This window comes from Anoplopoma fimbria, chromosome 22 (genome assembly GCF_027596085.1).
Source record: "Anoplopoma fimbria isolate UVic2021 breed Golden Eagle Sablefish chromosome 22, Afim_UVic_2022, whole genome shotgun sequence".
In the NCBI taxonomy this organism is placed as follows: domain Eukaryota; kingdom Metazoa; phylum Chordata; class Actinopteri; order Perciformes; family Anoplopomatidae; genus Anoplopoma; species Anoplopoma fimbria.
Window position 1 is genome coordinate 324,796 of NC_072470.1, and position 27,554 is coordinate 352,349.

General features: G+C 46.2%; 1 protein-coding gene and 1 pseudogene across 1 annotated transcript; both read right to left on the bottom strand.

The window, feature by feature from the left end:
- On the bottom strand, window positions 1-8,013 carry cdk15 (cyclin-dependent kinase 15). The gene is made up of 13 exons (XM_054624039.1): window positions 7,810-8,013; window positions 7,145-7,282; window positions 6,614-6,708; window positions 4,687-4,766; window positions 4,253-4,347; window positions 4,047-4,109; window positions 3,458-3,581; window positions 2,360-2,480; window positions 2,012-2,105; window positions 1,553-1,616; window positions 985-1,033; window positions 324-466; window positions 1-205 (listed from the first exon to the last, which is right to left on the bottom strand). Exons 1-13 carry the CDS (start codon window positions 7,996-7,998, stop codon window positions 105-107), a joined length of 1,356 nt encoding a protein of 451 aa, XP_054480014.1. The 5' UTR covers window positions 7,999-8,013; the 3' UTR covers window positions 1-104.
- Window positions 8,014-9,617: 1,604 nt separating this feature from the next.
- LOC129111989 (mucin-2-like) lies at window positions 9,618-23,849 on the bottom strand (annotated as a pseudogene).
- Between the last annotated feature and the right edge of the window lie 3,705 nt (window positions 23,850-27,554).

Consider the following 27,554-nt stretch of genomic DNA (forward strand, 5'->3'; position numbering starts at 1 on the left):
TGTGGTGTGTTTCTTCACCCCTCTGTTTGTCTCGTGAGGCTGACTGAAGAAGGGTTTTGTTTCCCTCCGCTGGTCTTGTCAGGTTGATGTTGGTCTGTGTTTGTTCACCAGAACTTGCCGATACGTTTGCCCCTCCGTCCGGGGTTAAACACGTCTCTGACCTCCGCCTCCAGCTGAACGCCGGGCACTTTAAAAATGGACACCGCTGAAAAACAGTTTATTATGGCAGTTTCATTTATATTGCTACATAATGTGTTAGCTCTGTTAGCATTTGGTTGTGTTAGCATGTAGCTCTGTTAGCATGTATGAGGTGTAGTTCTTACTGTCTCTCAGGTGCATGATGGGAGGAGGTAGCGTGCTAAAGTACGGGTGCTGCAGGGAGTCCTGCGCCGAGATCCGGTCCGCAGGGAGCAGCTTCAACATCCTCTGGACCAGGTCCTCGGTCTTATAAGGGAGCTGGTCCAGCCTGATCCAGATCAACACAGTAGGCTCAATGCTAACATGCTAACAATTTAACACAACGTTTTCAGACATTAGCATAGTTGGGTTAACAGCAGGCTCCACATGAGCGTTAGCACGTTAACAACATTAAGCTTGGGCTTCTTGCTAACATACTAGCAGTTTAGTACAGCGTTAACTAAGAAAGAGAAGGCTTCATGCTAAGATGCTAATCCTTTAGCATACACTTCATTAAACAACGGTTGACCAAATGCTAACATTCTAACAGTTTAGGATAGCGTTATCTAAATACCGGTACGCTCCATGCTAACATTTAAACATACAGTACCAGACGTTAGCATAGTTAGGTAAACAGTACGCTCCATGCTAACATGCTAACATACAGTACCAGACGTTAGCATAGTTAGGTAAACAGTACGCTCCATGCTAACATGCTAACATACAGTACCAGACGTTAGCATAGTTAGGTAAACAGTACGCTCCATGCTAACATGCTAACATACAGTACCAGTTTTCTTTTGGTACCTTTTCCAAACTTTCCTGAACTTCTTGGGTTCAGAGAGAAGAAATCGATCTGGAGACAAAAACAATAAACGGAGACATGAACTTTAATCATCTAATTATAATGATGATGATCTACATATTGATCATTATTGATGATGATCTACATATTGATCATTATTGATGATCAACATATTGATCATTATTGATGATGATCTACATATTGATCATTATTGATGATGATCTACATATTGATCATTATTGATGATGATCTACATATTGATCATTATTGATGATCAACATATTGATCATTATTGATGATGATCTACATATTGATCATTATTGATGATGATCTACATATTGATCATTATTGATGATGATCTACATATTGATCATTATTGATGATGATCTACATATTGATCATTATTGATGATGATCTACATATTGATCATTATTGATGATGATCTACATATTGATCATTATTGATGATGATCTACATATTGATCATTATTGATGATGATCTACATATTGATCATTATTGATGATGATCTACATATTGATCATTATTGATGATCAATATAAATGAGCTGACCTGGTTTATAGTTGGGCAGCAGACTGACTCCAGGCCAGCTGTCCTCAGACGGGACGCCCAGGACCTGAACCGACAAAATACCTTTATTTTATTAAATATTAGATTTAATGTTATTAGAATCTAATAAATATAAATGAATAAACATTAAGAAACATTAATGAGAATAAATGGACATAAATGAAGAGAACAAGAGATCACTCTGAGCTTTACTTTTAAATATATACTATTACACATTATTATATTATGATTATTCTCATTATAACATAATAATAATAATATAATTATAATCATAATCATATAATAATAATGATAAATATAATAATAATAATAATAATATAATAATAATGATAAATATAATAATAATGATAAATATAATAATATTATAATAATAATATAATAATAATCATAATAATAATATATAATAATAATAATAATATAATAATAATATAATCTCTTCACCGTCCAGATTTTCTGAAGTTGTTCAAACTCGTCGATGACTCCGGGAAACGCCGGAGCTCCATGAAGCATCTCTACGAAGATACAGCCAGCTCCCCTGATTCAAAACCAAGAAACTTTATTTAAAACACAGAACCCTGATTCAAAACCAAGAAACTTTATTTAAAACACAGAACCCTGATTCAAAACCAAGAAACTTTATTTAAAACACAGAACCCTGATTCAAAACCAAGAAACTTTATTTAAACTGATTCAAACACTGAATTAAAGTGACTGTGTGTTATGTAGTATTACTGCAACTGTAGTATTACTAGTATTACTACTATTGTAGTAAAGTGTCTGGGGACTGACCAGATGTCCAGGGCGGTGGAGTAACCTGTGGATCCCAGCAGGACGTCGGGGGGGCGGTACCACAGCGTCACCACCTCAGAGGAGAAGGTCTGACTGGGGATGGACTTGGACCGAGCCAGACCTGAACCCAGAACCAGAACCAGAACCAGAGGTCCAGTCAGTACCAGAGAGAGAAGAGCTACACCTCCGTCCACCAAGAAAAGCTTCATACATCAGAGAAACATCAGAGATAACTACGTTTATTTAAGTCCTCTAAATGCATCTTAAAGTGACAGTGTCGTTTTAATGCATCTTAAAGTGACAGTGTCGTTTTGATTCATCTTAAAGTGACAGTGTCGTTGTAAAGCATCTTAAAGTGACAGTGTCGTTGTAAAGCATCTTAAAGTGATAGTGTCGTTTTAGTGCATCTTAAAGTGACAGTGTCGTTTTAGTACATCTTAAAGTGACAGTGTCGTTTTAATGCATCTTAAAGTGACAGTGTCGTTTTGATTCATCTTAAAGTGACAGTGTCGTTGTAAAGCATCTTAAAGTGATAGTGTCGTTTTAGTGCATCTTAAAGTGACAGTGTCGTTTTAGTACATCTTAAAGTGACAGTGTCGTTTTAATGCATCTTAAAGTGACAGTGTCGTTTTGATTCATCTTAAAGTGACAGTGTCGTTGTAAAGCATCTTAAAGTGACAGTTGTCATCTTAAAGTGAAAGTGCATCTTAAAGTGATAGTGTCGTTTTAGTGCATCTTAAAGTGACAGTGTCGTTTTAGTACATCTTAAAGTGACAGTGTCGTTTTAATGCATCTTAAAGTGACAGTGTCGTTTTGATTCATCTTAAAGTGACAGTGTCGTTGTAAAGCATCTTAAAGTGACAGTGTCGTTGTAAAGCATCTTAAAGTGATAGTGTCGTTTTAGTGCATCTTAAAGTGACAGTGTCGTTTTAGTACATCTTAAAGTGACAGTGTCGTTTTAATGCATCTTAAAGTGACAGTGTCGTTTTGATTCATCTTAAAGTGACAGTGTCGTTGTAAAGCATCTTAAAGTGACAGTGTCGTAAAGTGACAGTGTCGTTGTAAAGCATCTTAAAGTGACAGTGTCGTCGTTCTCACCGAAGTCGGCCATCTTGAGTTCTCCCAGGTAGCTGATGAGCAGGTTTTGAGGCTTCAGGTCTCGGTGGAGGATCCTCCGGCTGTGGATGAAGCAGAGTGCTCGCAGTAGCTGGAACATGAAGAGCTACAACAACAACAACAACAACAACAACAACAACAACATGAGGACCGCCTTAGAAACCTTTAAAAACACATTAAAAACATAAACCACTGTAAAGGCAGGCAGAATGTACCAGAAACAGTTACATCATTTACTAAATGAACATCATGCTGTCAATCACTGTAGCCCCGCCCTAAAGCATCCCCTGCTTTATGGTCTGTTTGACTCTAAATGGAGCATCATTTACTAAATGAACATCATGCTGTATTGAAGAAGACTTGAAACTAGAGATTGAGACCATAAACTCATGTTTACAATGTTTACTGAGGGAATAAATCAAGAGAGAAGTAGAGTCATTTTCTCATAGACTTCTATACAACCAGAGGAGTCGCCCCCTGGTGGACAGGAGAGAGAATGCAGCTTTAACACATGAAGCAGTGGAGAACCGGAGGTTTGATTCCTGGTTCTGTGCTGACGGAGTGAACGGACCCGGACGTTGTGTGAGTGAAGTCCTCCAGGATGTTGGCTCAGATACTGGTCCAGGTCTGTCTGCTGCAGCACCAGAAGAAGAAACAACATGAACTCTCTCAACATGTTTTCATGTTAAACTGTGACTTTCATTCTTATAATTTCATGACACTTCATGGACACATTGATGATTGATTATTGATTATAAAGGTCATGTTGTTTCTCACCACGTATTCAAAGACAAACGTCAGAGACTCTCTGGTGTGGATGATGTCATGGAGGACCACGATGTTGGCGTGTTTCAGACCTTTGAGCAGAGACGCTGCACACACACACACACACACACACACACACACACACACACACACACACACACACACACACACACACACACACACACACACACACACACACACACACACACACACACACACACACACACACACACACACACACAAAATAATATACAAAATAAAAAACATGGAAAAACTTAAGAAAACACACCGAGAGAGACTGAGACTGATCCGAGGTCAGCTGCTGCCGGGATGACCTTTGACCTGTGTGTGTGTGTGTGTGTGTGTGTGTGTGTGTGTGTGTGTGTGTGTGTGTGTGTGTGTGTGTGTGTGTGTGTGTGTGTGTGTGTGTGTGTGTGTGTGCTCACCCTCTCTGATGGCGGTGAACGGGACGCCCTCCTCCGTCTTCATGCGGATCTCCTTCAGAGCCACCAGCTGACCGTTGATCCTCCAGAGACACACACACACTCAATACAGCACCGTGGTAGAAGTACTTCTGCAGTAGTATTGTGTAGTGGAAGTACTTCTGCAGTAGTATTGTGTGGTAGAAGTACTTCTGCAGTAGTATTGTGTGGTAGAAGTACTTATGCAGTAGTATTGTGTAGTGGAAGTACTTCTGCAGTAGTATTGTGTAGAAGTGCAGAAGTACTGGAAGTACTTCTGCAGTAGTATTGTGTAGTGGAAGTACTTCTGCAGTAGTATTGTGTGGTAGAAGTACTTCTGCAGTAGTATTGTGTAGTGGAAGTACTTCTGCAGTAGTATTGTGTAGTGGAAGTACTTCTGCAGTAGTATTGTGTAGTAGAAGTACTTCTGCAGTAGTATTGTGTAGTGGAAGTACTTCTGCAGTAGTATTGTGTAGTGGAAGTACTTCTGCAGTAGTATTGTGTAGTGGAAGTACTTCTGCAGTAGTATTGTGTAGTAGAAGTACTTCTGCAGTAGTATTGTGTAGTAGAAGTACTTCTGCAGTAGTATTGTGTAGTGGAAGTACTTCTGCAGTAGTATTGTGTAGTGGAAGTACTTCTGCAGTAGTATACTTCTGTAGTGGAAGTAGCATTGTGACTTCTAGTAGTATTGTGTAGTGGAAGTACTTCTGCAGTAGTATTGTGTAGTGGAAGTACTTCTGCAGTAGTATTGTGTAGTGGAAGTACTTCTGCAGTAGTATTGTGTAGTGGAAGTACTTCTGCAGTAGTATTGTGTAGTGGAAGTACTTCTGCAGTAGTATTGTGTAGTGGAAGTACTTCTGCAGTAGTATTGTGTAGTGGAAGTACTTCTGCAGTAGTATTGTGTAGTGGAAGTACTTCTGCAGTAGTATTGTGTAGTGGAAGTACTTCTGCAGTAGTATTGTGTAGTAGAAGTACTTCTGCAGTAGTATTGTGTAGTGGAAGTACTTCTGCAGTAGTATTGTGTAGTGGAAGTACTTCTGCAGTAGTATTGTGTAGTGGAAGTACTTCTGCAGTAGTATTGGAAGTACTTCTGCAGTAGTATTGTGTAGTGGAAGTACTTCTGCAGTAGTATTGTGTAGTAGAAGTACTTCTGCAGTAGTATTGTGTAGTGGAAGTACTTCTGCAGTAGTATTGTGTAGTAGAAGTACTTCTGCAGTAGTATTGTGTAGTGGAAGTACTTCTGCAGTAGTATTGTGTAGTAGAAGTACTTCTGCAGTAGTATTGTGTAGTGGAAGTACTTCTGCAGTCGTATGGATTATTAAGAGACTGAAGGAAACTTCAAACAGGAAGCTTCTGCACCAGACGTCATAGTACAACGTTGTACTTTTACTTCACAGGTTACTTTGTATACTTGACATACAGAGATAAAATATATAGTTTAACCTGTGATACTCTGAGTACACGTAGCTGGTAATACTTTTGGTAATACTTGTATAGAACTCTGCAGTACATGACTCCTCTAGACGGTATAAACCAGAGTAGAGTATTTGTTTGGTGTATAAGTTTAGAGTGCTTTGTTTGGTGTATAAGTTTAGAGTGCTTTGTTTGGTGTATAAGTTTAGAGTACTTTGTTTGGTGTATAAGTTTAGAGTACTTTGTTTGGTGTATAAGTTTAGAGTACTTTGTTTGGTGTATAAGTTTACAGTACTTTGTTTGGTGTATAAGTTTAGAGTACTTTGTTTGGTGTATAAGTTTAGAGTACTTTGTTTGGTGTATAAGTTTAGAGTACTTTGTTTGGTGTATAAGTTTAGAGTACTTTGTTTGGTGTATAAGTTTAGAGTACTTTGTTTGGTGTATAAGTTTAGAGTACTTTGTTTGGTGTAGAAGTACACACAGACGGGTGGAGGCTGACCTGCTGATCCCTTTGTAGACGGAGGCGTACGCTCCTTCACCAAGCTTCTCCAGACTCAGGTAGGACTGAGCCGCTCCGAACGCCAGACCGGGCTTCTGATCAGAGAGGTCACATGAGGTCACATCAGAGGTCACATGAGGTCACATCAGAGGTCACATGAGGTCACATCAGAGGTCACATGAGGTCACATCTGAGGTCACATCAGAGGTCACATCAGAGGTCACATGAGGTCACATCAGAGGTCACATCAGGTCACATCAGAGGTCACATGAGGTCACATCAGAGGTCACATGAGGTCACATCAGAAGTCACATCAGAGGTCACATCAGGTCAGAGACCAGACCTCATGTTAATATTTCATATTTATGTTTCAGAAGGAAGCTGGAGATAAAAAGACAGGGGGGGGGGGGGGTCATGTGACAGGGGGGGGGGGGTGTCATGTGACAGGAGGGAGGGGGGGTCATGTAACAGGAGGACACATGAGGTCACAACGAGGACCCCTGGAGGACAGGTGGTGTACTGAGTCCTGACCCAGGTGAAGTGGTCCTGGTCCGTACTGGTCTTTCGTCCCAGCGGGTCGCTGTTGCTTCGTCCTCGCTGAGATCTGAACCGTCGGACCTGAAGAGTGTTGAACCAGTGAGGGTCGGAACCGGAGGGGGGTGGATCCACCTGGGACAAAGAGACCACAGAGACCACATCAACAGGACTACCTCAATAAATAAAAAAAAAAAAAAAAAAAAAACTTAAAACCACCTTAAAACCTTTAAAAACACACAACGTAACAGAGGATACTACATACCAGAGTACTACGACAAAAACTGTAGTAAAGTTATCAAACTAGTAAAGTTATCAAACTGCAGTAAAGTTACTCAAACTGCAGTAAAGTTAGTCAGACTGTAGTAAAGTTAGTCAAACTGCAGTAAAGTTACTCAGACTGCAGTAAAGTTACTCAGACTGCAGTAAAGTTACTCAAACTGCAGTAAAGTTACTCAGACTGCAGTAAAGTTACTCAAACTGCAGTGAAGTTAGTCAGGCTGCAGTAAAGTTACTCAAACTGTAGTAAAGTTACTTAAACTGCAGTAAAGTTACTCAGACTGCAGTAAAGTTACTTAAACTGAAGTACAGTTACTCAAACAGAAGTACATTTACTAAAATAGGAGTACAGTTACTCAAACATCTGTTGTTGTGTGGAGTACCTCAGCAGGAGGAAGGGAGGTTGAACACCGGCTCTTTCTGAAGCTGAACTCCTCCATCTTCACCTCCTCCTCCTCCTCCTCTTCCTCCTCCTTCCCCCCTCTCTCCTCCTCTTCGTCATCTTCCTCTCCACAGCAGCAGCTCCTCACCCACCACCCGGCCTCCCTCACCCTCCGACAGCCGTCCTCCATCTTCTTCTTCTTCTTCTCCTCCTTCTGTCTCCTCAGACTCACATGTTCAGGAGGAGCAAACAGAGTCTCATGACCGGATCAGAGTCTCGTTCAGGACAACAGAGTCCATTCAGCTCAGAGGAGGAGGAGGAGGGCTGCCCCCTACAGGACACAGACAGGTACTACACCTCTGATACATACAGGAAGTATATGAACAATACAATACTGATCAACATAGGAAGTAAACACAGCATATAAACAATACAACAGGGATCAATGCACAGTAAAACATCTCCTCATTATCATTAATTAAGTACTATGTTACCACAGTGTTGCAGTACTTTTACTCCAGTAAATACCCAGAGTACTTGATTCCTCTCTGGTGTAGATTATTGTTTAAAATAAAATCACAAAGAGTCAAAAGAATCCGTTAAGTTTGTTCTTTATTTCTACTCGTCTGCATAAAGTTTTCTTTATTTACATTGAAATGTTTGACAGTGTTTCCTGTTTTGTTTTTGTTCTTGTGTTTAACTGTAATAGATTACTTCTGAACCTCTTCATTCCTCTACGTTACTAAACCTCTCCTCATCTCTGACCTTCATGTCGTCTTTCTATCTTCTACTGTTTCTACAAATAGAGAAAATCAGCTTACAACCTTATAACGGCCTCGTTACCATGGAGACGTGAAACTGAATGAAACCTGGTTATGTACAAACATTCATTAATGGTTCTCGTTTCAGCTCGTTTCTGTTATTAACATATATAATCATTATTTGAGTCAAAAGTCTAATAAAACAAGACTTGAAAATAATACTAATAAGAATAAAAAATAAACATCCAGTTTGTTTAGGTTTGAAAAGTTTCTTTATCTTCACAGAAACCTTTAAACGTAACGGCTTAAACATTAAACATTATTGTTATGATTAACTATACTGTATATCTATATATATACATATATAATAATATATATAATATATATTTACTATTGTCACATTTATTCTGAGATGTTTTATGTCACATTCTGAAATAAAAAATCATCTTTGAGAGATCGAAGACGCTCATGAGTTCAGATTCCTCTACTTTACTTAAATAAACTAAATATGAGCGTATGAAAAAACTGAAGAATATACTCATTAATTATTTTAGTTTGAGTTTAAATATTTTAACTGATGACGTTCTCAAGAAAATGATCCGTTGGTTTTCTATAAATCCTGATTTAACATGAAAACATGAAGGATAATTACACTCATGTCCTTTCTGTCGCTTTGACAACTGTGCTTGAGTTGATTTAATCAAAGGGTTCAGTCCAGTCCGGATCAGTCCAGTCCGATTCAGTCCAGTTCAGTCCAGTCCGGATCAGTCCAGTCCGGATCAGTCCAGTCCAGTCCAGTTCAGTCCAGTCCAGTTCAGTCCAGTCCGGTTCAGTCCAGTCCGGTTTAGTCCAGTCCAGTTTAGTCCAGTCCGGTTCAGTCCAGTCCAGAATAGTCCAGTCCGGTTCAGTCCAGTCCGGTTTAGTCCAGTCCAGTTTAGTCCAGTCCGGATCAGTCCAGTCCGGATCAGTCCAGTCCGGTTCAGCCCTGTATTCTGAGGCAGTGTGACATGTTCTTGAACCTGATCCGGATCAGTGAAAGATCCCGACATCGTAACATTCAACTAAGTTTTTCTCAAGACTTCCTCAAGAAATCTCCACTGGTCTCTGGCTCAGTTCTTCTTCGGTTCCTTGAGACTCCATAAAAACCTCGTCCTCCTCCTTCTCCTCTTCCTCCTCTTCCTCCTCTTCCTCCTCGCTTTCTCCTTCAAAGATGGCTGTCATCGGGGCGGCGTAGAGGCGGCAGCGGGCGGCAAAGCGTCGACTGGAGGAGCAGGGGGGAGTGAGTGAGCGAGGACGTATGGAGGAGGAGGAGAGAAAGAGGAAGTGTGAGGAGGAAAAGGAGGTGAGGAGGAGGTGATTCTGTGTCAGATCCCTCCGCCCCCAACCAAATCCGATCATGGAGAAGTTCTGACCACACGGAGACGTTAGAGCGTCTGGAGGGAGGTGGGCGTTAACGTCACGAGTATCCGAGGGACGGGACCAGACGGAGGGTCGGTCTCCTGGTCGGTCTCCTGGTCGGTCTCCTGGTGGGTCTCCTGGTGGGTCTCCTGGTGGGTCTCCCGGTCGGTCTATCGGCGGCGGCGGTGGACTTTGGAGGTCGGTATTCATTGCAGGAGAAGCGAGTTTGCGAAGCCGCTCAACGGCCGACATCCGAGATCTGGATTCAGACCGACTGCCCTTCCTCAGCAGGAGCGCCTTGAAGCTCTCGCTCCTCGCTGAGCTTTGACTTCTGGGAGCTGAAGGTCGCGTCTGGCGAGGCGGGGGCGGTGGAGGTGACTCGACGGGAGGAAGAGAAAGAGGAGATACGACGTATATCGTCTTCTGAATCCCTTCTTCCTAGCATCTTCCTCTTTGACCTGAGACAAACACAAAGACATGAGTCAACTTCCTGTTTCCTTGAAAATGAAGGACGGATTCGTTAGGAAGTTTCTAGTTTAAAGCTCAGGAAGGATGGACGGACCAATGAGGTCGGAGACTAGAGAAAACTGGAAGGACCTGAGTCAGGGAACAAGACTCAGCTACACCATAAGGAGGCATTTATCTAGGGAACAAAGTTAGGGAATGAGGAGACAGGAAGCTTCCATTTAGGGGATAAGGACGCTTTCTATTCGGGGAATAAAGTTAGGGAACAAGGGGACAGGAAGCTTCCATTTAGGGGATAAGGACGCCTTATATTTCTGGAGTAAATTAGGTAACAAGGAGACAGAAGGCTTCCTTTTAGGGGACAAGAAGGTTCCTATTTTGGGGGACAAAGGAAGGAGAACTGAATCCAGATCTGGTTAAACTAGACTCCTTCTACGACACCTTCAGGACGGATCTTTACCTGCGTTACCTGGACATTCACGCTGTGCCTTCCCATACTGCACTGCTCCACAGAGGCAGAGGGAGGAGTCAAGCAAACACATGAGAGGATGCTGATTGGTCCGTACAGTGACGGGTGTGTCGGTGTGTTTAGGTGATCTACCTGTGGATGACGGCGAACAGATCCTCTGTGGTTCGTGGTCGACCGGAGACAAGCATGTGATCCGCTGAAACGCCGACCAACAGATCTGCTGGAGAAACAAACGGTTTGATTACTTTTACATGTAGCCAATCAGGAGATGGAATAAAAGAGTCCCTGCCCCTTTAAATACGGAACCAGGACTTGCTTCTCCAGTAAACCCAGCTTACCATCAGGAGGTCCTCCTCCGACCTCCTTCCTCCTGTCGGCTCCCTTCCTGCTCTGCTCTTCCTCCTCTTCCTCCTCTTCCTCGTGTATCAGCAGGTCTGGAGGCGATGTCTCTCCCGGGAGGCTGTCATTGGACAAGCCCCTGCTTCGACCAATCAGAGCGCCGGAGCTCTCAGAGTCACTGGTGTCTTGCTGGCGTACCGTCGTCATCCTCACCCTCTGATTCGTTCTCTCTTTTACGTCTCGTTCATCTCCGGATGAGGATGAAGACGATGAGGACGATGATGACGAGGAGGGGGAGGGCCTCATTGTTGACATCATCAGCAGTTGCCTTCCTGGCCTCCTCTTCCTCCTCTTCCTCCTTGCTTTGTCTTTTTTCCTGGTGGTGGATGGCGTCATAGTCATCATCATCATCTGTGTCTTCATCCCTCTCTCCTTCTCCTCTTCATCTTCATCTTCAACCAGCGACGACCTCATCATGCTCGTATGAATTGTTTTCACAGCGTCTTGATGAAGGCTTGTCTTGATGATCCAGGGGTCTGTGGTCCCTAAGGTGCTCCTGGTCTCCGAGGTTCCCCGGTTCTCAGTACTCTGGGTCTCATCCATAATGTTTGGATCCCCTTTGATACTCGGGGTCTCTGGGATACCCATGACCCCCGAGGATCCATAGTTCCCATACATGCCCATGGTCTTTAAGGTGCTACTGGTCTCCATGGTACCCCGAGTTCCTGAGGTTCGAGGGTTCTCAGTACTCTGGGTCTCATCTATAGTGTTAGGAGCCCCTTTGATATTCCTGGTCTCTGAGATACCCATGACCCCCGAGGATCCATAGTTCCCATACATGCCCATGGTCCCCTGGGTGCTACTTGTCACCATGGCATCCGGAGATCTTGAGGTACTCCAGTTCTCTATGGTATGCTGATTTCCTGTGGTTACACGGTTCTCAGTACTCGTGGTCTCATCCATAGTTGTTGTAGCCCCTTGGAAACACTGGGTCTCTGGGATACCCATGACCCCTGATGGTCCATAGTTCCCATACATGCCCATGGTCTTCAGGGTGCTACTTGTCTCTGAGGTTCCCCATGTTCCTGGGGTTCCACAGTTCACTATGTTAGCTAGAGTTCCTGAGGTTACACAGTTCTCAGTACTTGTGTTCTCATCCAAAGTTTTTGGAGCCCCTTTGATACTCCTGGTCTCTGGGATACCCATGCTCCCAGATGGTCCACAGTTCCCATACATGCCCATGGTCCCTAGGGTGCAACTGGTCTCTGAGGTTCCCAATATTCCTTGGGTTCCAGGGTTTTCAGTACTTGTGGTGTCATCCATACTGTTTGGAGCCCCTCTGATACTCCAGGTCTCTGCAATACCCCTGACCCCCGAGGATCTACAGTTCCCATACATGCCCATGTTCTGTAGGCTGCTACCAGTCTCCATGGTACCCCGAGTTCCTGAGGTACCCCAGTTCTCCAAGGTGCCCATAGTGCCATCTGAAGTGTTTATAGCCCTTGTTGTGTCCCTGCTCCCTGAGGTCCCAGAGAGTTGTCTGGTGGTTTTGGGTGAGAGATCTGGCTTCTTGTGCACAATCGGTGGCTTCTGTCTGTGAGGAGATCCGACAGGTGAGTGTGTGGTGACGTCATCAGGTCTCGTTCTTACAGGCGAGTGTGTGGCGACGTCATCAGGTCTCGTTCTTACAGGTGAGTGTGTGGTGACGTCATCAGGTCTCGTTCTTACAGGTGAAGTTGTGTGTACCGGGTGCTTTGGTGAAGGTGTTCGGTGGGTTAGAATGCAAAGATCGGGCTTCTTTGGTAGAGAGGGCTTTTCTGGGGACTGGAGTCTCCTCGGGCTGGCTGACCTACAGAACCCGTTATTCAGATTTACGTCACTAAATACTTCATCGTTCCACATTTCTGAATCCTGCTCATCATTTGTCTTCACTTCCTCTTTGCTGTCCAACGGTGGTGTCCTACGTTCTCTGTGAGACTCTTGTCTCGTTCCAGAAAGGGTCCAATATGAAGAGTCTGTGTTTCCCTGTTTCTTTGTAGCCTCAGTTAGCTTAGCATCTGCTAACGCCGGAGCCGTGACCAGCTGTTGTTGGATCATTGTGGTGTTGTGGTTTTTGTCTTTATCATGAGACATTTTGAACCAGGGACTGTGAGGACTTGCCAGTGAAGCATAAATGTCTGACTCTTTCTTCTCTGGTTCGTTGTACCGGATGTTGTTTGTTAGCTGAGGCACAGAGCTTCTCTGGTTAGCTGTGCTAGCAACACCCTGTAGATTAGCATAAGATGACTCATCATTCGGCATCCTTACGTCATGTTGTGTGAGGTTGTAGAAAACATAATCTGATATGTGTGCAGGTCGCTCTGCATCAGCATTCGCATCACCCATTAAAGAACTAGTTTTGTTAGCTGTTTTGCTACCTAGATAACAGGAAGCACTTTGTGATCCAGTTCCGGCTAGCATAGCATCAGCGTTAGCCAACACAGCACTGTCTGGATGAGCTTCTTTGCTTGGTAGGTCATGGACGGAATTAGCATGGTTAGCATTAGCTGACAAAGCCACAGCATCAGCAGATGTAGCATCGGTTAGCATGGCGCTAGTGAGCAGGCCTTCCTTGTTCTTGACGGAGCGTAGCTTGACGGCCTGCAAAGCTTGGGCGGTGACCAGGGGGCGGGGTGCCGTCATTACCTTAACACAGCGGCCTGGGGGGGGCAAGGGGATATCAGGGGATGAGGGGGGAGCAGGCAGAGGAGGGAGGGGAGGAGGTGCTGTCGGAGGAGAAAAGTAAGCAATTGGTAATTCTGAGAGTTCTGAAGAGTTCTGAAGAGGAGAAGAAGGAGGTGGAGGGAAGTTGGTTGATGATGGCACCAAAGCATGATGGGAGGTATGCCTGATGGCGTAGGAGTAGGGGGGAGGAGGAGGCCGAGAGGAGGGAGGAAGAGGTGGAGGAGTTGGAAGTGATGAGGGTGGGAGAGTAGGAGGAGGTGGAGGAGGCCATGAGGAAGGAGGAAGAGGAGGAGGAGTCGGGAGCGATGAATGCAGAAAAGGAGGAGGAATGGGGAGGGATGAGGGCAGGAGAGGAGGAGGAGGTGGAGGAGGCTGTGAGGAAGGAGGAAGAGGAGGAGGAGTCGGGACGGATGAAGGCAGGAGAGGAGGAGGCGGGGGAGGGGGTGGAGGAAGAGATGAAGGTGGAGGAGGAGGGGCAGCAGATAGTTTGGTGAAGGAGGAAGCAGGCTGGTAGGGTTGAGGAAGAGGAGGAGCTGGAGGAAGACACTTGCGAACGGGGGAGTAAAAGACAGGAGGTAAAGGAGAGGAACACTCTGGAAGAGGAGGAGGAGGAGGTGGAGGAGGGAGAAGAGGATGCTTGGCAGAGTAGTCTGAGGAGGTGCAAGAAGAGAGAGAGGAGGTGGAGGAAAATGAGGAGGAGTGTGAGGAGAAGAGTGAGGACCTTCTCTCTGGCACCGGGGGCTTCGGCCTCCCTTCGCCCCGAGACGTTGTTCTTGACGAGGAGACGACAGGGGACAGGGGGAAGGAGGACGAGTGTAAAGAGGAGAAAGGGGAGTTAGGGGCGAGGGAGAAGGCTCCCGGGGAAGAGGGGGAGAGGGGGGAGGACACAGGAGTGCCAGGAGTGGGAGTGTTAGACTGGCTGGAGTAGCCACTGGAGGGGGAGGCAAGGCGCTGAAGCTCGGCCATTGAGGAAGAAACTGGTTGAAGGTTGGGAGTAAATCTCAGCACCTCCTCATCTGAGCCTGGAGACGCAGTAGTGGGGGCGTGGCCATGTGAGTGGGCGGGGCTTGGCGGTAGCTGCTCAGAAGGAGGAGAATCAGTGGTATCCGTCTGGCAGTCCGGGTTCAAAGGTTCAAAGGTTGTGACCGTCCCGCAGTTGAAGTCACTCTGGCGACGTTTGGTGTTGCTCCGGGGCACCCAGGGGTCGTGGAAGGTCGGGGGAGACGGCGTAGACGTCCCCTGGGTGGGGTGCTCCGGGCGGGGCTCCGCTCCGGACGGGGGCTGGAGGAGGAGCGGGGGGTTTGCTACGACCCGGCCGGCGCCTCAAAGAGTCAGAGCGCAGCGGTGGCGGAGGCGGGCGCTTGGACTTGCGGAGGGAGATGCTGTGGCTTATTGAGCGAGAGGAGGAGGTGCTGTACTTCCTTTTCTCCCGGTTCAGCGAAGGAGAGGAGGTCATCTTCTCCGAACACAGAGAGGTGCTGTCAGTGTGAGATGGGGTGGAGCGACCGGAGGAGAGAAGGGGGTCACAGTTCCAACCTTCCCCAGAAACACATCTCATCTCCTGGGTGATGGCATTCCAGTCGCCCCCCGTCTGACCGCTGTGGATACTGGAGCTCGGTGAGAGGGGCTGGTAGTTCCAGGTCTCCCCATCGTAGGAGCACTGGGAGTCCTGCTGGGTCGGGGTCTGGTCAACCAGAGCCTGGGAGCCAAACTGAGACTCTGAGTCCACGATGGAGGAAGAGGAGAGGTAGTGGGAGGAGGAAGGGGAACTGCGTTGTTGGGTGGCCTCATTCAGGGGCTTATCGCTGGAGTAAGACCACTCCGACTGAAGGGCATGACTCAAGGTACTGAGGAGGGAGGAGGTGACGGGGGAGGAAGGGAAGGAAGAAGAGGAGGATGACGGGGACTGGGGGATGACTCTGGCAGTGGGGTCAAAGGGCAGCAGGGGATGGAGGTCGCTGGGGAAACCCTGAAGATCCTGAAAAAAACAGGAAGAAAGAAATCTTCAGAATCTTTTGTTTTGGTTACTGAGTTACTTGTGACAATTTCTCCTAAACTGACCTGACAACAAGTAGAGGAGGCACTGAGTGTCCTGTAGGAGGCGCTGTTAATGCTGGCCTCGGAGTTCAGAGAGGAGTTGGTTGCCAAACTGGGGAGGCTGTTGACCTCCGATGAGGAGGAGGAGAGGTCTTGACAGGAGTCCACGGGTGGGGCGGATGTGAGGGAGGCCATGAGGCTGGACAACCCTTGACCTCTCGGGGCTCGGATCCTCCTTACTGATGAATACCCCTCCTCTCTGACCTCCCCCTTCTCCTCCTCCTCCTCCCCTGAGCCTCCCTTCTGTTGGTGGGCAGAGGAGCAGGAGGACGAGGCCGGTCGACCGACGGTGGAGAACTGACCGGGAAGAACCAGAGACACCAAAGGCGAGTCTGGAGAGACAGAAGATCAGAACAGAGGAGGTAAAGAAAGAGGACTTTGTAATTAAAGGAGGGTGTGGGTATCGATTAAACGGAGCTCCTACCCGGATCCTGGCTGACATCATCAGGTAACCCAGTAACCGTCATGCGGCGGCTCAGGTTGCGAGGTCGCCGGGACATCGAGTCGGGATTAGAAGCCTCTTTTCGAAAGCTGGCCTGACGATCAAAACTTTCTCCTGAAGTAAGAAAACAAGAGTTAACAAGTGGTTCAAGAATTTGACGTTATCAGTTTAATGGGTTCCAAGTCTGAGTGGTGTCTGTAGACCGATTCAGAAGTCTGTGTGGAGTCTCAAGTCTGAGTCGAGTTAGGAGTCCAGATTCAGGTCCAGAGTTTTTAGTCAAGAGTCAAATCCTCATTGAATCTCAAGTCCAAGTTTAATCTGAAGAGTCTTTGTATCAGAATCTAGACCAGGATCCAGTCCCCCACCTGTTATATTGATTGGGACTATATCCGCGGCGACTGCCTCCGCCTGCTGCCTCATCCTCTCCTCCGGTGTTGGCAGCGGTGGGGGCAGCTCCACCTCCAGGTCGACTGGCGGCTCGTGGGCGGAGCCAAATACATCCCAACAGGAGTCGCGGTGGACAGGGTTGAGGACCAGAGGGGTCAGAGGTCGCGGGTTGTTCAAGATGAACTCCTCGTCTTCGTCAGAGAAAGCTGAGGACTGAGAACACAAAACAGTTCTGTTAAGATGGTTCGGAGTGCAACCCGAGTCCAAATCCAGTACGATCTAGTTTAAATCTAGTCTAGTCTACTTTAGTCCAGTTCTACCTGTGTTTACCTGAACTCTAGTCCATTCAAGTCTACTTTAGTCTAGTTCTACCTGTGTTTACCTGAACTCTGGTCCGTTATAGTCTACTTTAGTCTAGTTCTACCTGTGTTTACCTGAACTCTAGTCCATTCAAGTCTACTTTAGTCTAGTTCTACCTGTGGTGTTTACCTGAACTCTAGTCCATTCAAGTCTACTTTAGTCTAGTTCTACCTGTGGTGTTTACCTGAACTCTAGTCCATTCAAGTCTACTTTAGTCTAGTTCTACCTGTGTTTACCTGAACTCTAGTCCATTCAAGTCTACTTTAGTCTAGTTCTACCTGTGTTTACCTGAACTCTAGTCCATTCTAGTCTACTTTAGTCCAGTTCTACCTGTGTTTACCTGAACTCTAGTCCATTCAAGTCTACTTTAGTCTAGTTCTACCTGTGGTGTTTACATGAACTCTAGTCCATTCAAGTCTACTTTAGTCTAGTTCTACCTGTGGTGTGAACTTAGTCCATTCAAGTCTACTTTAGTCTAGTTCTACCTGTGTTTACCTGAACTCTAGTCCATTCAAGTCTACTTTAGTCTAGTTCTACCTGTGTTTACCTGAACTCTAGTCCATTCTAGTCTACTTTAGTCTAGTTCTACCTGTGTTTACCTTTCTCCTCCCAACTGAAAACTTGAAACAAACTGAGAAACAAGACTGAGAGAGGAAGTGGTGGACTCTGGATCTCTGAGATGAAGGAAACCAGGAGGGAAATGAAACAGGAAGTGAGATTAAATGATTTAAAACAAACACAAACAGAATAAGACGATAATGTGACAGTAGTTCAGTCCGACCTGAATACTTCCTCTACTACCTCATTGATGCAGTACTTTATGTCTGCTCAGCCTCATTAATATTCATGAGTCAACTCATTAACATAACGTGTGTCTCTCACCAGCCTCCTCCTTTTGTCCTTCCACCCTCGGTGTGCCGTGCTGCCCTCTGATTGGTCGCTGCCAGAGGAGGATGGGAAGGGGGCGGGGCTTGGAGAGCTGTAGCCATGATGCTGAGTCAGCAGGTTACAAGCTACACACACACACACACACACACACACACACACACACACACACACACACACACACACACACACACACACACACACACACACACACACACACACACACACACACACACACACACACACACACACACACACACACACACACACACACGTTAGAGAACAGAAGCAGAATGAGACGCTAAAGACATTCATGCAATACATAATCAATAAGGATACAATCATGAGTATTAGATTTATCAATCAATCAATAATCCAGTCAATGTTTCAATTATTTTATCCCTCATTAACAATAATTATTAAAGTATTCTTAGTTAATCTGCAGTAAATCAATAGATCAGCCCACAAGGTGTGAGCTCATGATATGTATTGATCTCAATCGATCATCTAAGTATAGAGTCAGCAGTGAGGAGAACAGAAACCAGCTCCTTTGTCTGGAGCGCCGCAGAGTGTGTGTGTGTGTGTGTGTGTGTGTGTGTGTGTGTGTGTGTGTGTGTGTGTGTGTGTGTGTGTGCTGCAGCTCTCTGCTGCAGCACACACACACACACTAATTGATCAATTAGTCTAATTGATCAAATATATCATATTGATATAAAATATGAAGTAGTTCCGACTCCACACGACCAGAACATGAACCACAGTGTGTGTGTTTGATCACCTGAGGCGCTGCTCTCTGATGACCTCTGACCCCGCAGGTCGTTAGCGCTGCCTGGCCGCCTCTTTGCAGGGATGAAGAGCAGACCCTGCTGGGGCTTCTGGGTAGTGTAGTGAACCGAACACTTGCTGTCGCCGTCGCCTGCTGACGGAGAGAACAGGTCAGTGTTTCATCTTCACCTCACAGGGGCGGAGCCACAGGGCTTTTATTTTGAAGGAGCAGCAAGGTTGATTAGCTGTGGTATTAAAAGGGGACAGATGTTTGGACAGATGTTTGGACAGATGTGGAGATAGAGCCATCAACATGACATGCAAGTCATCAACTACAAAATAAGAGTCCTCAACTACAAAATAAGAGTCCTCAACCACAAAATAAGAGTCCTCAACTACAAAATAAGAGTCCTCAACTACAAAATAAGAGTCCTCAACCACAAAATAAGAGTCATCAACACAAAATAAGAGTCATCAACTACAAAATAAGAGTCCTCAACCACAAAATAAGAGTCAACTACAAAATAAGGGTCATCAACTCCAAAATAAGAGTCATCAACTACAAAATAAGAGTCATCAACTCCAAAATAAGAGTCATCAACTACAAAATAAGAATCATCAACCACGCTTCTTTATCCCTTAATCCCTGTGTCTATAGGATCTGATACATATACTTAAATACATACCTAGACATATAAGTATATATATATATGTATATAAGTATATAAGTATATATATGTTTCATCTGATTCATTCATCTCCTCCTCACAGAGCCTCCATAAGTCTTTGAGGTGGTTCTACAGGTCCTTGAAAAGGTACCAGAGGTCCTTGAGGCCGCTCAGGTGGTCCTTGATTAAATAAAAAGGGTACTTGAAGGGGTTCCATGGGTCCTTGATAAGGTACCAGAGGTCCTTGATAAGCTACCAAAGGTCCGTAATGAGGCTCAAATACTCCTGGAGGTTTTCAAGGATCTGTGATGGGGTTCCTCAGGTCATTGAGAATCTTTTGGAATGTTTGAATAGAACCCTGGTTTATTTAAACAGGTTCTAAGGCTGAGACTACAAGAGGTCCTTCAGGAGACTCAACGGTCCTTGAAAATAATCCAGAGGTTCCAGGTAAGGTGCTAGAGGTGCTTGAAGAGACTCAAATGGTCCTTGAGGAGAACCAGCCGTCTTCAAAGAGGCTCGGCGGGTCCTGGAGGAGGTCCTGGAGTCCATGGGTCCGTTACCTGCATTGTTGCTATGGTTACCTGCTGTAGAACACACCTTGAGCCCTGATTCAGAAAGGTGGTGAGGACACTTGACAGCCAATCAGAGAGCAGCATCTCTACGGCACCGTCTCTCTCCAGTTAAACCAGTTAAACCAGTCCAGCATGCAGACACACACTCACCTCTGCTCCTGTTCAGATATCTGAGGACGGATTTGATCGCCGCTCCGATCAGAACCATAACGACGCCACACACACACACACACACACACACACACACACACACACACTAACACACACTCCTGAGGCTGCAGCAGGAATGCAGCTCGACTCGCTGCAACGCCGCTCTGCTCACACTGCTCTCTCTCCAGTCGCTCTGTCTCACCCTCACCCTCACACACACACACACACACACACACACATTAACACACACACACACACACACACACATTAACACACACACACACACACTGGCAGGAAGCCAGCACACACGTGTGTGTCCTTCATGTTTGTCACCAGGCGATGAAGGTTACCATAAAATACTGCATTAACACACACGATGCTTTGTAGATGAAGAAAGAGTGTGTGTCTGTCTGTGTGTGTGTGTGTGTGTGTGTGTGTGTGTGTGTGTGTGTGTGTGTGTGTGTGTGTGTGTGTGTGTGTGTGTGGGCTCATCCTTTATTCTCTGTGTTCTCAGTTTTCTGTCTTTATGAGGACATTTCAGCTCGTTAGTATGACGACTGAGAATTAATGAAAAGGGTCCTGGAGTTTTCTGGGGTCCTTGAGGATTTCCCTGGGTCATTGAAGAGGACGTAGAGGTGCTGAAAGAAGTGGGTTCATGGATCCTTGAGAAGTACTTGAGTAGGTCCAGGATATTAAAGAGCATCCTTCTGTGTTTGACTTGGTTCTATAGGTCCTTGAGGACTCCTAAATGATTATTGAGAAGGTCCAATGTCCTTGAGGAGGTTTACATGGTGGAGGAGTTTATATGGTCCTTGAGGAGGTTAAATGGGTGTAGTAGCAGAGGTCCTTGAGGAGATGGTAGTAGCAGAGGTCCTTGAGGAGGTTTACATGGTCCTTGAGGAGTTTATATGGTCCTTGAGGAGGTTAAATGGTTCTTGAGGAGGTTTATATGGTCCTTGAGGAGTTTATATGGTCCTTGAGGAGTTTATATGGTCCTTGAGGAGGTTAAATGGTTCTTGAGGAGGTTTATATGGTCCTTGAGGAGGTTTACATGGTCCTTGAGGAGGTTAAATGGTTCTTGAGGAGTTTATATGGTCCTTGAGGAGGTTAAATGGTTCTTGAGGAGTTTATATGGTCCTTGAGGAGGTTTATATGGTCCTTGAGGAGGTTAAATGGTTCTTGAGGAGTTTATATGTTTATATGGTCCTTGAGGAGGTTTACATGGTCCTTGAGGAGGTTAAATGGTTCTTGAGGAGTTTATATGTTTATATGGTCCTTGAGGAGGTTCATATGGTCCTTGAGGAGGTTTAAAGAAAGTCCTAGGAGTCCTGGAATCAGTTCCTTTGTTGTTGCTATGGTTACCTACAGTTAAACACACCTTGAGGTCTGATTTAGAGGTGGTAGACGCCTGACAGCCAATCAGAGAGCTGCATCTTTAGAGAACTACAAACCTGCGTTCTAATATAACAATGTGTGTATTAATACACCGATAGTACACCTTCATCACCTTCATCTTCATCACTGGTGTTTCTGGGCCAGTGGAGCAGCTCGTTACTTCAGTCCGTCTGTCTTCACTTCTTTAATTAGTTTAATTAATTACACAGGAAGTCGGCCACGCTGTCATGAAGTCACGCTGGTTGTTTATATATAGAATGTAGAGCTCTGAACGCTGGCCAATCAGAGGACGGGAGGGGCGGGGCTTCCTGAGTGACACCTGATCAAACACTGTCCTTGATTCCAGCCAGTCAGACACCAGTGGGTCAAGCTAAAGCTAAAGCTAACAGGTGAAGCTAACAGGTGAGGCTACAGGGTGAAGCTAACAAATTAAGCTAACAGGTGAAGCTAACAGGTAGCAGCTGCTGCATGTCAAAGCCTGTTCATCTGCTGCAGGAATTAGCCGTTAGCGTAGTGTATGGAGTGGCAGTTAATCCCTGCACACACACACACACACACACACACACACACACACACACACACACACACACACACACACACACACACACACACACACACACACACACACACACACACACACACACACACACACACACACACACACACACACACACACACACACACACACACAGGTAATTAAAGGAGTGTGTTGTGGTTTGTGTTTCAGAGAATAATGTCTGACTGATGAATTATTGATCAGACAGGAAGAGAACCAGAGACAGAACCAGGACCAAACCAGACCAACTGAGACCATTCAGGACCAAACCAGACCAACTGAGACCATTCAGGACCAAACCAGACCAACTGAGACCATTCAGGACCAAACCAGACCAGCTGAGACCATTCAGGACCAAACCATACCAGCTGAGACCATTCAGGACCAAACCAGACCAACTGAGACCATTCAGGACCAAACCAGACCAGCTGAGACCATTCAGGACCAAACCAGACTAGCTGAGACCATTCAGGACCAAACCAGACTAACTGAGACCATTCAGGACCAAACCAGATTAGGTAACATGCAGGACCAGATCCAGCCAAACCTGGCTAGGTGGGACCAAATTCGAGACTAAACCGATCCCTTAGAGGATCCAACAGAACCTGCCAGGCTACCTGGAACCTTTAGGACCAAAGGGAGCCAAAGCAGGCTTACTGGGGTCATTCAGGACTAAACCAGACTAGCTGGGCCCATGTGAACCAGTCTGGAATCTTTCATGCTAAACAAGGCCAGCTGGTAGAAGCAGGACCCAAAAGAGCCAAACTATTCTAAAGGGGACCATTCAGGACTTAACAGACTAAACAGAGGTACAAGTACTTGTAGTATAAGAAGTTCTAGGAGCAGTACTACATGAGGGCAGTAGTTCTACCCAGCAGTACCTCTAAGCAGAAGGGGCGTGGTCTGAGTGGCCTCCAGCCCGGAGCTCCTCCCTTTTTTGGATCTGAAGCAGAAGAAGCCGGTCCTGCACCTCCTGCTGGGTCGGTAGCAGTACTGCGGCGGCACCTCCGGCTCCCTGAAGTGGTGCGGGGCGCCGGGAGGACTCGGGACCGGCAGGGCGTAGCCGGGACGGGGCTCCGGGGTGGGGGGGCAGGAACCAGTCCGGCCCCGCTGGGTGAGGACCGGGTAGGCGGAGCGAGGCAGCTGAAGGGGCGGGGCTTGATAGTTGGGTTTCCCATCAGCCTCTGGGGCGAGGAATGGTTTCCCATGAGCCTCTGGGGCGAGGAATGAGTTTCCCATGAGCCTCTGGGGCGAGGAATGGTTTCCCATGAGCCTCTGGGGCGAGAGACGGGTGGACGTGTGGTGGGAGGTGCTGCCGGCGGTACCACGGGCTGCTGCCTGGATACTGGAGGTGAGGTGGGAGGGGCTTCCTGTCTCCTGTGGGCGGAGCCAGCCCTCCAGCATTCAGGGTCAGGATGGCGTCGTGGTGCTGGTGGAGTTTGGCGCTGAGCAGGCGGCGCCGCAGGCTGCCCTCTGTCTTCGGCTGCAGGGTGGCCATCTTGCGGGGAGGAGCTCGTCCCGCTCGTCGTCGGGGCCGCCGGTCCAGCACCGAGACCCGGGTCCAGGCCCCGCCCCCTCCCCGCCCAGACACTCCACATACGAGATCATCCTGTGCTGATTGGTTGATTCAGGACAGATCACATGATCTTTTCACAATAAAAGCCCCACAAAATTGCAAACCCTTCATAATAAAAGCTTCTGTTGTGTTTTAGCTGAATTTAAACTCTTCACAATAAAAGTCCAAACAATATTCAGACCAAACAAAGTTTTAAATCCAAAAGACGTAAATATATCACAAATGTACACAGCTTCAAAAATGATTTTTCAGAATAAAACCACTGAACAAAAATAGTCCTCGGCTCAGGAGTCCTTCAGAATAAAACCACAAACTTGTACCGTCCGTTTAAAAAAAATCCTCAAATTGGTGAAAATAAAAGCTGAGGTATTTGGAGCCTTCACAATAAAGGTGTGAATATTGTGCCAATCTTCAGAATAAAAGCTTAAAATGTTCCACAGTAAAGAAGTCTTCAGATTTGGCTTCAAAAACATCCAACAGGTTTCCAGTCAGTAAATAAAAACTTCTCACTCCTTCACAATAACATCCTGGTCTCAGGGTCCTCAATGAGAAGCGTGATGTTTCCTCAGAAGCTCGGTCCGTCTGCTGCAGCGTCTCCTCGTCTCCTCCGTCTCTAATCTCTCAGGGATTATCTGCAGATGGCCGCTGAGCGACAGGTATTGACCTCCAGCACCTCATGCTGCTTTATTCTGCTTCTATGTTTGGACCACGGAATCAAACCTGTGACCCTCCATGTGAGGTCATCAGAGGCCCTCGACCTCCTGTTTGATGATTAAAACAGCTGACTGTAAACCGATCAAAACCATAAACCCTGAAAGTTCAGTCAAAGAAAAACTGCTGGTTTTGTGTACTAGTACTAGTACTAATACTAGTACTAATACTAATACTAGTACTAGTACTAATACTAATACTAGTACTAGTACTAATACTAATACTAGTACTAATACTAGTATTAGTACTAGTATTAGTACTAGTACTAATACTAGTACTAATACTAATACTAATACACATACTCTGAGGATTGGCTCCTGTACGTTAACCTGATAACTGAAGTTGTCGGTTAGTTTGTAGATGAGAATATAAAATATTATATGAATATTTCAATAAATAAAATATCTAAAAATATTACAAACAAAATTACAAAAAATACAAAAAATAAAATTAATAATAAATAATGATTATTTCATCTTTAATGTGCAAATAAAAATAAAATAACTTAACTAAACGTTCATTTAATACACACACACACACACACACACACACACACACACACACACACACACACACACACACACACACACACACACACACACACACACACACACACACACACACACACACACACACACACACACACACACACACACACACTAGAAGCAGTAATACTACCAGTGCTACTAGTACTGGTAGTATTAGGAGCTGTTACCATGGTAACAGTTGCAGAAAGCAGCACAAAGGAGAGCAGCAGATCCTCTAAACACACAAGAAGTCTGACGAGATGACTGTGTTAAACACCTCCTCCTCCTCCTCCTCCTCCTCCTCTGTCGTCTCCTCCTCCTCCTCTGTCGTCTCCTCCTCCTCCTCTGTCGTCTCCTCCTCCTCTGTCGTCTCCTCCTCCTCCTCTGTCGTCTCCTCCTCCTCCTCGTCTCCTCCTCCTCCCTCCTCCTCCGTCGTCTCCTCCTCCTCCTGTCGTCTCCTCCTCCTCCTCCTCCTCCGTCGTCTCTCCTCCTCCTCCTCGTCTCTCCTCCTCCTCCTCCTCCTCCGTCGTCTCCTCCTCCTCCTCCCCCTCCTCCTACTCTGTCGTCTCCTCCTCCTCCTCCTCCTCCTCCTCTGTCGTCTCCTCCTCCTCCCCCTCCTCCTACTCTGTCAGCTCCTCCTCCTCCTCTCCCTCCTCCTCCTACTCTGTCGTGTCGTCTCCTCCTCCTCTGTCCTCCTCCTCCTCCTCCTCCTCCTCCTCCTCCTCCCCCTCCTCTTCCCAGCAGAGGGGAAAGTTCAGTTCATGATGCCGGAGCACACGAGTTATATAATATGTATATATAAGTATATATAATATGTATATATAAGTATATATAATATGTATATATAAGTATATATAATATGTATATATCCATCCATTTCCTTCCTCTTATCCGGGGCCGGGTCACGGGGGCAGCAAGCTAAGGAGGGTCCTCCAGACGTCCTTCTCCTAAAGCTCATGACCATAGGTGAGGGTCACTACCTAAAGCTCATGACCATAGGTGAGGGTCACTACCTAAAGCTCATGACCATAGGTGAGGGTCACTACCTAAAGCTCATGACCATAGGTGAGGGTCACTACCTAAAGCTCATGACCATAGGTGAGGGTCACTACCTAAAGCTCATGACCATAGGTGAGGGTCACTACCTAAAGCTCATGACCATAGGTGAGGGTCACTACCTAAAGCTCATGACCATAGGTGAGGGTCACCTAGGGTCACCCAAAGCTCATGACAATAGGTGAGGGTTACTACCCAAAGCTCATGACCATAGGTGAGGGTCACTACCCAAAGCTCATGACCATAGGTGAGGGTCACTACCTAAAGCTCATGACCATAGGTGAGGGTCACTACCCAAAGCTCATGACCATAGGTGAGGGTCACTACCTAAAGCTCATGACCATAGGTGAGGGTCACTACCTAAAGCTCATGACCATAGGTGAGGGTTACTACCCAAAGCTCATGACCATAGGTGAGGGTTACTACCCAAAGCTCATGACCATAGGTGAGGGTGACTACCTAAAGCTCATGACCATAGGTGAGGGTCACTACCCAAAGCTCATGACCATAGGTGAGGGTCACTACCTAAAGCTCATGACCATAGGTGAGGGTCACTACCTAAAGCTCATGACCATAGGTGAGGGTCACTACCCAAAGCTCATGACCATAGGTGAGGGTCACTACCCAAAGCTCATGACCATAGGTGAGGGTCACTACCTAAAGCTCATGACCATAGGTGAGGGTTACTACCCAAAGCTCATGACCATAGGTGAGGGTCACTACCTAAAGCTCATGACCATAGGTGAGGGTCACTACCTAAAGCTCATGACCATAGGTGAGGGTCACTACCTAAAGCTCATGACCATAGGTGAGGGTGACTACCTAAAGCTCATGACCATAGGTGAGGGTCACTACCTAAAGCTCATGACCATAGGTGAGGGTCACTACCTAAAGCTCATGACCATAGGTGAGGGTCACTACCTAAAGCTCATGACCATAGGTGAGGGTCACTACCTAAAGCTCATGACCATAGGTGAGGGTGACTACCTAAAGCTCATGACCATAGGTGAGGGTTACTACCTAAAGCTCATGACCATAGGTGAGGGTCACTACCTAAAGCTCATGACCATAGGTGAGGGTCACTACCCAAAGCTCATGACCATAGGTGAGGGTCACTACCTAAAGCTCATGACCATAGGTGAGGGTCACTACCTAAAGCTCATGACCATAGGTGAGGGTTGGAACGTAGATGGACTGGTAAATCGAGAGCTTTGCCTTACGGCTCAGCTCCTTCTTCACCAAAACGGTCCGGTACAACCGCCCCAGTGCGTGCTGAAGGTCACGTTCTGAAGAAGCTGACAGAACCACATCATCTGCAAAAAGCAGGGATGCGATTCTGAGGTCCCCAAACCAGAAACTCTCCTCCCCCGGCTGCGCCTTGAAATCCTGTCCATGAAAATCACAAACAGGGTTGGTGACAATGGGCAGCCCTGGAGGAGGCCA

Bases quoted from the DNA above. Each gene is read 5' to 3' on its own strand.
- cdk15 (XM_054624039.1), bottom strand. From the start codon at position 7,998: ATGGAGGACGGCTGTCGGAGGGTGAGGGAGGCCGGGTGGTGGGTGAGG. The intron at 6,709-7,144 runs GTCAGGACTCAG...CTCTCTGATCAG, and splicing joins ACCAGGACCACTTCACCTGG to AAGCCCGGTCTGGCGTTCGG. The intron at 2,106-2,359 runs GTCAGTCCCCAG...GTTTTGAATCAG, and splicing joins TCCACCGCCCTGGACATCTG to GGGAGCTGGCTGTATCTTCG.